Source organism: Mangifera indica, chromosome 17 (genome assembly GCF_011075055.1).
Source record: "Mangifera indica cultivar Alphonso chromosome 17, CATAS_Mindica_2.1, whole genome shotgun sequence".
NCBI lineage: Eukaryota > Viridiplantae > Streptophyta > Magnoliopsida > Sapindales > Anacardiaceae > Mangifera > Mangifera indica.
The window spans coordinates 3026197-3038580 of NC_058153.1; the positions used below are offsets into that span (position 1 = coordinate 3026197).

General features: G+C 33.7%; 2 protein-coding genes across 3 annotated transcripts; both read right to left on the bottom strand.

Moving 5' to 3' along the window:
- Positions 1 to 77: 77 nt before the first annotated feature.
- LOC123200855 (putative E3 ubiquitin-protein ligase LIN-1) lies at positions 78 to 7422 on the bottom strand. Of its 2 annotated transcripts, XM_044616245.1 has the most exons (15): positions 6749 to 7422; positions 5737 to 5931; positions 5559 to 5644; positions 4340 to 5473; positions 4086 to 4230; positions 3696 to 3953; positions 3262 to 3568; positions 2703 to 2827; positions 2499 to 2615; positions 2202 to 2330; positions 2002 to 2124; positions 1243 to 1353; positions 987 to 1133; positions 489 to 734; positions 78 to 303 (listed from the first exon to the last, which is right to left on the bottom strand). In XM_044616245.1, exons 2-15 carry the CDS (start codon positions 5776 to 5778, stop codon positions 286 to 288), a joined length of 2988 nt encoding a protein of 995 aa, XP_044472180.1. In that variant the 5' UTR covers positions 5779 to 5931; positions 6749 to 7422; the 3' UTR covers positions 78 to 285. The 2 variants fall into 2 exon arrangements, with proteins under 2 accessions (XP_044472180.1, XP_044472181.1); XM_044616246.1 differs by lacking the exon at positions 5559 to 5644 and having other exon boundaries at positions 6749 to 7420.
- A 1308-nt stretch (positions 7423 to 8730) lies between these two features.
- On the bottom strand, positions 8731 to 10933 carry LOC123200346 (bark storage protein A). The gene is made up of 5 exons (XM_044615511.1): positions 10608 to 10933; positions 10423 to 10490; positions 10148 to 10303; positions 9213 to 9467; positions 8731 to 9116 (listed from the first exon to the last, which is right to left on the bottom strand). The coding sequence occupies exons 1-5, from the start codon at positions 10846 to 10848 to the stop codon at positions 8778 to 8780; spliced, it is 1059 nt and encodes a 352-aa protein (XP_044471446.1). The 5' UTR covers positions 10849 to 10933; the 3' UTR covers positions 8731 to 8777.
- Positions 10934 to 12384: the final 1451 nt, after the last annotated feature.

Below are 12384 nucleotides of genomic sequence, written 5' to 3' on the forward strand. Positions count from 1 at the left end.
GTGCCGTACCAGTTTCGGGGCCTTTCTAAAACATTAACTGGATTTCTGTGATTTAATAGTTTTGTGAAAATATGGGGTGCAAAATGTGATTTGACAAATTGGCATGTGATAAATATTTATCTGCTATTTACATTTCTGCGCATGCTTGAAGAAGCTTTTTTAATAAAATGTTGTAAAGAATAATTGACAATAAAAAATATCATCTGCACAATACGAAGAATTCTGTTCACTTTAATCCACTTAAAGCTGTTCTTCTTATCAAAAATTTCACAGCATCCTTGTTTTCTAGCTCAGCCCCCATGCCTGCAAACCAGAAGACAGGTCTTAATCTTTAAATTTTAAAACAAAAGCTGTGGAAGTTAACTGGAGGGCCTTAATAAAATTTCAATAATGTAGATAAACACAACTCTTTTATAGTTGAATCAGGGAAAATAAATATATAAAAAAGTTTGTCCCTTGTTGAAGGGTGAGATAAAGAAATCAATTACCTGAATCCTTCCATCCGAAGTTCCAATCACCAAAACTTCTTCATTGTCATCAAGAGCCATGCATTGAACCCTGCTATTTGTGGAAGTTTGAAGTGTTTCTATTTTAGTTTGTTTCTTACTATCCCAAATTTCTACAGCTCCTCCTTTGCATCCCAAATAAACTAGTTCTGAGGTTACGGCCATTGCCCGTACTTCACATGTAGTTGGCAGTGACCCAACCAGGGCATAATTTGAAGCATTCCAAATCTTTGCAAAACCAAAGTTCAGCCCTTTTAGTAAGTTCATCAAATTTCCTAACAGGATATATGACTTGAAGTAAATGAGTTGAAGACAGTCTTAATTAGTTTGATAGAACCTGTTAATTTTTTAGTTATAAATAACATAAAGTTACATCAGCATATCTAAATTTTTTGTTGAATTTAAATCATAATTATATAATGATATAAAAAATGGGAAAAAATTGGTAATGGTAGAGCATTTTTGGTGGTAAATTTATACCTTCACAACTGCCCCATCTAAGCCGGAGCTTGCCGCATAAATCAGTCCATTGTGAACTTGCAATGCATGAATTGGATTTGCCTTTCCAAGTAATTTTCTCAAACCAATTTGAATGGTACCTACTGTTCCTGTTGCCAAATCGATTTCCTGAAAACCAAAAGAGGGTCATTAGAATCTAAATAGTTGGAGAAAGGGTTAGTTTCGAGAAGTTGAATGCAGTGATACTATAACAATGAAGAGAACCTCATTCCCATACCTGAATACTACTATCATGGCATCCACAGTACAATTTTCCTTGTACAAGAGTCAAACACTTGACATTTTTTCTGGAATTCAACAGTTTGGATCCTCCAGTCCAAGAGTGAACCTAAGAGAAAATCGAAAAGAGTGGTTTTCAGTTAAACAAAAACCCAACTTCATCGATCTTATAAAATTCAAAGGGTGAGAGCATGTGATGTGGGGAAAATATTATAGATAATAGAAAAGATGAATCGTGATAGATAAAGTCAATTTTATCCAAAACTTGTAAAATAATGTTAAAAATTTCTTGATGTAGGCTGACATTAATTATTATTTTGGTTTAATAAAACCTTATAATTGAATAGTTTAATGTCAATTTACAAATAAGTTTGAGTAATCAATAAAGATAAGTCTAATAAATTTAAAGGTTATGATTTGGATGGACAGTTTAGTATGGACCTTTAAGTTATTGGATCTTTGATAAGGCCCAAGGAATCTTTTTTACAAATTGGTTAGGTCTCCGCTTCAAAACCTAATCGCTACAACTTTATCCCTTGAAAGTCGTCATAAGGAAGGTTTTTGAAGTAAAAGACTAATCATAAGGTGATTCTCAAAGGTTCTATGGATTTGAATTGTATAACGTTTCAAGTATTCTTATAACCCTAAAGTATAATTCAATATTTTATAACATGTACGTAGATCCTGAAGAATTAAGATTGATTTATTTTATTTAGTTTATACAAAATAAATCTTACAAAATCGTGTTAGATCATACCTTGACACCAGCTCCTTGTGGAATGAAACAAAAGATGCTACTGGCAACAACTAGATTTTGAACCTGATCCTTTGTGTCTTGTACTTGTACACAACGGATCTCTTCATTGCCAGTGGACCAAACCTACTCATCATAATAAGTAAGAATTACTTCAGTCTGCAAAGTTAGTAGATATAATTGGAAGAATTATCTTAACATACCCGTGCAGTTTTATCAAGTGAACCACTATATAGTTTTTCCCCAGATTGTAAAACGGCTAAGCTAGCTGCCTTAGTATGTTCTCGGATTTCTTGGATGAGATGAAGAATGCTACCTCTCCCTGTCCAGACCTACAGAATTTGAGAATAAAATGTTTGACTCAAGTTTAAGTTTAGTCTGTTAATGCTTAAATGCTTCAATAAAACTAAATAAAATTTGAAGAATTCTGTAATTCAGATTGCTTCAATTAAACTAAATAAATATTGAAGACTTCTGTAATTCGATATGGATACAGCCACCTTTATAGTTCCATCTGAATGGCCAGAAAATATCTTGTCTCTGAAGCAAACTATGGAAACCACTTCTCCATTTTCACTGGAATCTACTTGAGCTAATTCTTTATGATTCCAGAAGTCCTGCCACCAAAGAAGGATAAAAAACTGCATTTAAGATACTTCATCTTATAGGGATATATATAATATACAGCATTGTACTGAACTTACAGAACTTGATTCATGCCCTTCGGAGAAAAGTTCTATCATTTCTAAGGCCAAGGGACAGCATTTCCGAAACTCTCTCAGGCCTTTCATAATGTCCTTCATATTGGGAGACAGATGAACCATCCCCTCTGAAATTTACGACATCAAGTTTCAGTATACTAACAACTAATTCTGAAAGAAGACACAGAAACCAATTGCAGGTAGTCTACAGACCATATGCATGCTGTATCCCTACAGAAAACAGGAAAAATAATTCTCTAGCATGGAGATGCTACTATGAATGGCATTTGCACAGTAAATAAAAATGAAGATGGTAAGTCCTTATTTTGTTTTCTCCTGTAAGATCCAATATCTCTCCCACAATTTGTCTTTATGTTTCAAATGCCAACTAGAAAATCAAATTATTAGATCCAAATGACACCAAATTCAACCCACAGTATGATTGCAAAACTTAACATTAAATGTTGCCCTTAAAAAGACTTGAGGAATTTTTCTAATGTTTTCTTTTTTCACAGTGAGTGATACATATAAAATTATAATTATTTCAAAGATGGCTACCAACCTGGGTCATGTATGAAGCTGTTTAGAGCAAGTAATGAAAGGGCTTTGTCATCAGTGTCGTTTGCAGACTTGAATATTGATACAAAGCGCTGGAGTAAGCAGACCCTGGCTGCTCCTTGGATCCCTGTGTCTGGCATAAGTTTCAGCATGTATAGGAGCCATGTTGCTGACTCAAAACATGCTGAACTTAACTTTGCAAAATTGCTCTTTAAGCCTTCTGCTAAAGACTCAAACACCAGACCAAACTCATGGCTTACAAGAACAAAAGCCATTTTTCTTTCCCAATCATCAGCAGCTTTCTCTTCTTCCTGCAAAGAGAGAAAATATCAGTGACAAATAATAAATGGATGGAAAATCTATAAAATCATACACCAGCAGTAAAAAAATAATAGTAATGATTCAAAAATAATTTTCAACATTTTGAAAGAAACATACCAAAGAAACTTCAATCTCTTTTGAAAAGCTGCCAAGCTGCGCTGTTCTTATTAGACTTCTGTAACTTCTCCCAAGCCCAGCACGCATTAGAAGAATAGCCCGTGTAAGAGGCTTCCCAGAGCCAGTGAACCTCCCAGGTAGTAACATGATTGTCTCAGCAGCTGCTACCTGAGCAGCAGGACAGTCGTAATTTCTGAGGCAAGAAATGAGGGTATCCATTGCCTCTTCACGGTATATACTCATCTTTCTCGGTTCAGCCTACAGATCAAGACCATGAATTTGACCATGCAAGCCATTTCCAGGAATTAGCCATAACAATCACAAAAATTACTTATTTGTCGTAGGGTCATAAATATCCAAATAGCAAGACAGAGAGATTGAAATCCGAACCAGCACATCTAGTTGGAGAAGGAGACCCGCAACAACAGGGCATTGGTCTTCCTTGGCTCTCTGTAAATAAACGAGGAGGGTGTGCATCATACTGAATGTACCTTTATCCTTAATAATGTGGAGAATTTGCTCATTGAATGTTCTCCTGGAGAAAACCAAACATTGAAATCAACCCAGACAGGCATAATGCCAACATGCTAATCATAAAATTGGCAGCTTACAGGGCATATAGAGATTCAGAAATGATAGTATACCTGTTCAACTTGACTAACTCAGAGAGAAAAGAAACTATCTCGAACCTTTCTACATCACTTCCAGCCATGAAGCTATCCAAAACAGGAACCAACTCAGCTTTATCAGCAATGGTGTTTCTGCAGTTCCCATCCTCCTGCATGCATCTCAATAAGATACGAACTGCTGCAATTCTCTCCTTGGCGCACTCAGCTTCCAGGCTACCAATAATGCTTTCGAACACCTTTGAAGAAACAATTGTATTGGCAATTGAAGATACAATGCTCTCTTCACTGTTCCCAATAATCTGTCCCAACAAAAGCACTGAAGCTGATTTTTGCTTCACATCTTTCTTCTTAATCACGTTGAGGAGAGCTTCCATCATATCCATCTTAATCAAGGTCATGGTGGAAGGTCTTAATAGATATACCAGCACGACCGCCTCAAGTAAACCTTTCTTGAAAAGAGCCACAATACACTCAACATCAGATTCAACTCTAGTAAGTATCTGGATCACAGATTTATCTCTTGAACCTAGTTCAGATAACAGAAAAACAGTTGCTTTGAGTACTCGAGGATTAACAGAATTGAAAAGAATCTCCACAAATCCATTGATAACTGGAGGTTTTGAAAGCATAGTTTGAATATCCAGATCCATATCTGCTTCCTGCCAGAACCGCTCGATTCGGAGGACAGCCGTTTCAGATTCTTTGAGAATTTCTGACATACAAAGGTTGTTAATTGCATGTCTTATTGCAGTAATTGTCCCATCAATGGTGGCTTGGCTGATGACACTGTTTGGAGAAGTTGAAGGCAGAATTGACTTGGACATTGGCTCAGATTCTAGGAGAGGGCTCTCAGACTGACTCAAGTGTGAACCAAGGTTGTTTTCTTTCCAACTTGCAATAAGCCTTTTGAGCACATAGTTTGTTTTGGGGAGCTGAGTACTATGCAGCTTCTGGCGTGTTATGGGGCATGTTGAGTTCCCCCTCTTGATCCACTCTTGGATTGCTTTGCGTTCATAAGTCTGGCCTGTCTCCAGAGTCACTGGGTCATCAAATACTTGGCCGGTTATGGGACAAACAAAGTCCTTTGGAGCTGTATGTTTTCCATCGCCAGGTGGGTGATCAGTATCTTCCATTGGATGATCTGGAGAACTAAAAGCAAGAGGAATACGAATGTTAAAAATAATAAAGCAGCCAATTTAGCAATGTTGGCCAATCTTCAAAATTGATGACATACTGACTGGAATCAGCCAAAATGGGCTCCTTCTGTTTCTTGGTTCTGATATTTCTAGGTTCAGACGGTGACATTTTTATATTTTTGTGCTACATGACACAGAGACGACATTACAAATGAATTTAACTACATAGAAAAATCAACCCTTGGAGGAGATAGTTTTCTAGTTACCACCGCTTACCTCATTTTCAGTTTCAGAGTCTGAAGAATAATGATTGTCCATTGAAATACATTGAGCTTAGAATTGTCAACTTTCTGAAATTCTGGTCTTCTGGGATGCTTAGAGGGAGCTTTGTGGGCAAATTGATGAAGACTTGGATATGCTGCTGCCTGTATACAATTCAACTGACTTTTCTCCTTCTTCAGCCCATAGTAGCTGGATGATGATACAAATACATTAAGCTTAGAATTGTCAAACCGAATATACAGAAACTACAACTTGGACAAGAAAAGTCATGGATCTATTATAAAATAACAATATAATAATGATATAATATAATCACAAGTTTCCAAAATTTCAAGAATGAAGACTTTTAGAGATAAAACAATTAAATGAAAAAATTATGAAACATAGTGGAGCCTGAATAATTGGAATAATATAAATCCACACATAAGGAATTGATTATTATTTATAAGTTCGCCTGGTTTGACGAGTAATTAAAGCAAAAGTTTGACCTTCCCACTAACATACTACAGTAAGAATCTAATCAAACAATTTTTGGTTTTATAAATTAAAATAAATTTTCTTTATTGCATTATTGTTAGTACTTTTTTTCTATATTTTGGATCTAAAATCCAAGTCAAGGGATCTGCAGGTTAGAAAGTTCAGAAAGTGTTAGGCAGACTAGCTCAAATAATTGTTTTCGATCATAAAAATAGAAGCTTGAACGGTTCAAACAACATCAAATTAATGCAGTGAAGAGGGAAAAATGAATATTGTGGAGATCAGGGAGAGACAGATACAAATGGGCAGTGTCTTGTTGAACCCTTAAACAGTTAGCCCCTATTCTGAAAAAACATCAGAATTACCGTAAATGGGGAGTTTCATTTACGACAGATAACAACTATTTAAATTTTAAAATTCATTCTAAGGCCTCATTTGAAAGGACATGCTCAAAATTATGGTTTTTTTTTTCAAAACAGAAAACAAAATGCATATAATGAGGAGAAAAAATTACAGATTGAAGCATTACATTATAGCGCCCCTTAGTCCATCCGAGTTCCTTCTTCAGTTTGACGATGTCATCTTCATTGCTCTCAGATTTGTCAAAACGACTATATCATAAACCTCTTCATAAATTCTCTCTAGCTCTTTCACCTCTGAAGTTTAATCTCCATTCATTTTCGACAACAATTTAGTTAACGGAAAAACCACCAATACATCTTTACCTCCAGAATAATCCTCGCTATCATAACCTTCCGGAAATGATAAAGATAACAAAATACTCGATCTTTGGTCGTTGAAGCATTGAAGAAAAGGAAGAAAATGGACAAGAAACAACTCCTTGAAAAGTAAAGGTGCTAACTCCAAACATTAGTTTTGCTCGTTCAGCCTGAACTTTTGGAGAAGACTGAGGAATGCGCCGTGGGATTAATCACAGAGATGATAAATAAGTGACCAGAGAAAGGAGGAGAAGGGGCTTTCAGGATGAGAGAGGAGGAGGCTTTTGGCGAGAAGGAGAGAGAAGGTCTTAATAGTGGAGATGGCATTTTCAAGAGTTTCAGTGGCAAGGTGTAGAGGTTTGAGTTTGCTTTGGTTAGAATTAGGTGGGGTTTTGCTGCGTAGAGTTTAAAAAAGGTTGTGGCGGAGGTCAGGTTGGGCTAGGATCTGGAGATGACGGTGGTGGTTCGGTGCAGATTTCTGTTAATCGAGCGCGACGGCTTTGAAATTACTAGAATGACCTCAGCTTCCGGTTTGGGTGCTTTTTTAAGTAGTTAGACAGAAATTCGTTTTCATAAGGCTAAGCCTATCGAGTTGATTCTTCAGTCTTCACTTATAATTTTTATTAAATTTAATTAAAAAAATTTCAGGTGGAATCATAAAAGCGAAATTTAATTACAATAAAATTATGTGTACCCAATTTTAATACACAATTTGTATACACAGATGAGATGTCATCATATGATTGAATATTTTTTTATCATATGGTGACACATGTTTTAAAATCACCTAATTACATGATGACACATCATTATGTACATGAATTATGTACCAAAATTGGGTACACATAGTATTGCTCATCTAATTAAATTTATTTTTTCAGATAAAATTCTTTTTTCTGCGTAGGTTTAAAAGGTAATTACACTCCGTTTGTTTTTTGTTTTCGGTGTTATGTGAATCCATCAGGGCCGGGGGAAAGATGTATGGCCCGGCGGCAGCCTCGGCCCGCTTTTTAGCAGATGCATTTGTCTCGGAGTTCCCCGTCAAATCTGGGTAGGCCATGCTCTTTCCATAAATTCCCGTAACTAGAATAATTATAAAGCGTAGTTAATAAAAATGCGATTTGATTTGTGTCTTCATTTAATTCATATTTTAAATATAGTATTTCAAGTTTTTAAATTTAAAACATATAAAATATATATTTTTCATATTTAAAGTATTTTTTTTAAGTTTTTTTAATTTTTTATAAATTTTTTAAAGTAAAAGAATATTTTTTATATTTTTAATTGAGCACTATAATATTAAAATTATATAAAATAAAAAATATAATTTTTTACCATTCAAATTTTTAATCTCTTTCGATAATTTTTTATGATAATTAAATCTTAATTATATATTATGTTATATTTGATTTAATAATCAATTAGATACTTTATATTTAAATTATTAATCAAAAGATTAATGAAAAATATTAAAATTATATTTGATATTATCATATTTTTAAAAATATATTATTAATGATGTGTCGTATTAAACTTATATATACATGTTTCACATATTTTTTATATCCAAGTTTTACAAGTGTTTTTTTATAAACGTATTTTTCAATATTTACTGTATTATATCTGTATAATTTTCTTATCTTTTGTTTTTTATTCTTACATTTACTAATTAAGTATACGATTACCCTTTTAAGGGAAGTTTAACATGTTAAAGTATAAAATCTTCGATAAAGTCCTAAAGGAGTTGGAATTTAAGATTTTTTCAATAGTTATTATAATATATTGTGATTGAATCTTACAAATAATCATGATAATAAAAGTGTTTTGCTTAATGCGTGTTTACGAAGACAATAACGTAATGAATTTAAGTAAAGCGGTAACAGCATTTTGAGCTGCTAAAGAGCTATAGATGGCAGCTTCATTTGACACAGCAGAACCTCCACCGGCTAAATCTGACAGAGATCTAAATGCAATAAAGGGAACGTTTTGCTGGTGACAGACGAGAGCTACGGCAGCAGTTTCCATGTCAATCGGAGTTGCATTGAATTTTGAGTGTAAGAATTCTCGATAAGCACTATTGTCCACGAAACAGTTAGAACTAATCCCCCTTGTAACCCTCGCCACCTTTGGAGGTCTTGGCAAGCAAGTTTCATTCACACAGCGACCCAACTGCAGACTCTGCACCCAAAAACACAGACGGACAAGTTAGTACGAATATAATACCTATCATACAATGCGATAGAATACAACACATGATTTGACTGCCATGTTTACCTTTAGTCTTTTTGCTAGTGCAAAGTAATGGCTGTCAACAGGAACCCAGAATAGATGTTGCCTTTCTTCAGGGGTTCCATGAACTGGGAAAATTTCTTCAGGCTGATACCAGACATTGTTCAGAAGGTTATCTGATGAGGAGTTAGCTTTCTTTATGCTGAGGTTATAATCTGAAAACTTAAGATAGCCGATGCTTCTGGTGTAGTCTCCGTCGGATTCCAATGCTAGCTCATCATCAGGTCCACTTCCGTACCTCTGTTCATAATAAAACTTTATAAAGTAAACAATCAGGAGCATTTGGGGAATTTTTTATATTTGTAGTAGGAAAAAGTAGTTCCTGAGGAATATTGCTCGTTTGCCTGAAAGACAAGAGGATATACAATTAGGTTAAAAGTACATACGGCAATTCAATCCGCAAAATTGGGTCTTCAGTCCTCTCCAAACAAAAATAAAATTCCTTTAAAAGATGGTGACGGAACAAAATAGGTGATGGCTAAAATTCCTTCAATTAGAGATGGAGTAGGGGTAAAGATAAATATATCTCCTGGCTGGTCCTCTATTATATATTTTATAAACTCTTAGGTACTGAATTATTTTTAAAAAATTTGAATTATTACAAACATGTCCTTGCAACTAATAAATATTCTTTTATTTTCCTACCATTGAGGCAAGAAAAAAGTATGAGAAAATTTTCTTATTGGGCTAAGGAAGGGAAGGGGAAAGAATTTTCTTTACGAAAAAGGGACAAGAATTCTCTATCATCTCCTTATCAAAGATAGGGAAAAATTTTCTCTACAAAGACAAAGACAAAGATTATGGTATTCAGTTTTTATCATACCTGTTGCAATCTGTAGTTAAGAGAACGATATATGTATGCACAACGTCCAAACAATTTTATATTTTGCTCATATTTCTCCTTTAAAAGTAAGTTATACCTGCCAATACCAAAGGCCAACGTGAGCCCAATGCCGAGGAATGGTAACATCTCCAATTTGAAGTTTCGAGTTTGCATTTCCAGAAATTCCATAGTGCAGAACTCCTTTCACCTTAAAAAGACTTAGCAACAACTCTGTGGCTACGCCTGCATTAAGCTGCCCAACCAAAATATATATATATATATATATATATGTAAATATACCATATGAAATGAATATAAAACTTTATTAATTAAATACACCATGCATATATAGAACATGTATATATGTTTTACCATGCTCAGTCCTGTCATGACAATAATAACCTTCTCATTGTTCAATCGTCCAATTCGAAACCTTCTTCCTGTCAACAATACAAGCATGTACGAATTATATATATATGAAAAACATCATATATAGAAGAAGAAAATGATGAAGAAAGTTAGACGACAAAAATCTTCCTAGGTTTTTTCATTCTTACCGGAAAAATCAAAGTAAGGCAAGCGTTGATGAGGCTGAAAGCTGGGAGACTGTAAAAGAGGATTCATCTCAAAGGCATTTGGCACTACAACACCCAAGTACGGACCCTCCTTGTTAATTCCCTCTATGGTTCTCATATTTCCCTCAGAAATAGCACCATAGGCTTGGCTGATGAACAACTCCAGCAACAAAACAAGAACATAAACTAACTCCAATCGTGAATCACCAAATGCCATTTTCATCTTTCTGCTCTTGCAGTGCAGAGAGAGAAGTTATGTTATATAGTGTATATATAGAGAGGGAGTCTCAGAGAGATGTAAAGAAGGGTAGATGTGAAACTAACAAAGAAAATTACGAAAGTTGATAAGCCGTCCGAAACTAAATACAATGGATGAAGCACGTCGTTTGATTAGAAGATTTCTAGTCTTACACGTAAGTCATCGAGATTCAATTGTTGAGTCTTGGAAAATTGTCATAAATCATTCTGGTTTTTGTCCAAGTAGATAATATTCCAAGATATAAGGTGCAAAGTCAGCACACGTTTCAGATTCCCTGCTGTGTATTGTGTGAATAATCAGTTCATATGGTCAACTCTTCAGATTTTTTGGATTTAATGAACGTTAGATATCATTGTTTCTCGGTTCCAAACCGATGGACATTTTAAGCTTTTTGGTAGGATTAACCAAGTGTGTTTGAGTTCAAAAAGGTGTCGGAATGAGCTTAGTTTAAACAAATTTAAGTTTAAATTTGAAGATAAAAGTTTAATATTTTTAAGATTGAGTTCAAGTTTAAAAGATGTTTAGTTAATTTAGTATATAATTCTAAAAAAATTCAATATAAATCAATTAAAATGACGTTATTTTGACTAATATATATCAAAACGATGTTATTTTAGTTTTTTTTTTTTTTTTTATAATACCAAATTGAACTTAAAGCTTGAATCAATTCAAACTCAAATTAAACTAAAGTTCAACTCTTCTTAAATGAATCAAACTTAAATAATTTAAAAAAAAAAAGTCAAGCTTGAGCTAGAGACTCTTTAGATCGACTAGACTTCTAGGTTTCGTTCTAGTAATATTCTATCAAAATTAGTTTGATCCAGCAAATCTTGCATGTTCATATATTAAATTTGTATTATTAATCAGTATGATTATTTCCCATGTAAGTGTTGATGTCATATTTAAAAAAAGGGTCCTATAAAACAACTTAATTTAGAAAATTTATCAGTGTTAAATTATTGTACAAAAAATGTTTTATTATGTTTATACCTCTAACTAAACACAATTATTATTTATACATACCAATTTTTACTAAATTTTATCAAATATAATAATCATTTATATCAATTAATTTTTTAAATACTTTATCTTGAAGATAATCATTTATTTTTTATAATAAAATATTATCTATACTGAACACCCCCTTATATTTTGAAACAATGCGTGAGCCACTTGGTGGTAAATTTACAATTAAGAAAAATTTATGAATATATGCGAATTACACTTGTTGATGTGATTTGTTACCACCAACTAAAGTATATAATTCAAAATTTTGTATAAACTAAATTATGGTTGTAGTAATTAGAGTATAAAAAGATTCGGATTAGTCCATTTTGAATGTGGGGGAATTTAAATTAAATTAAACATAAAAAGAGATAAAAGACACATTATTTTTTTTCATGATTCATGGTTCAATAATCAGAGTGCCTATGTTCTAAATATTGTCATTACTTTGAGTGTGTAACAAGAAAAATACAAGATAATCTACACAATAGTGAT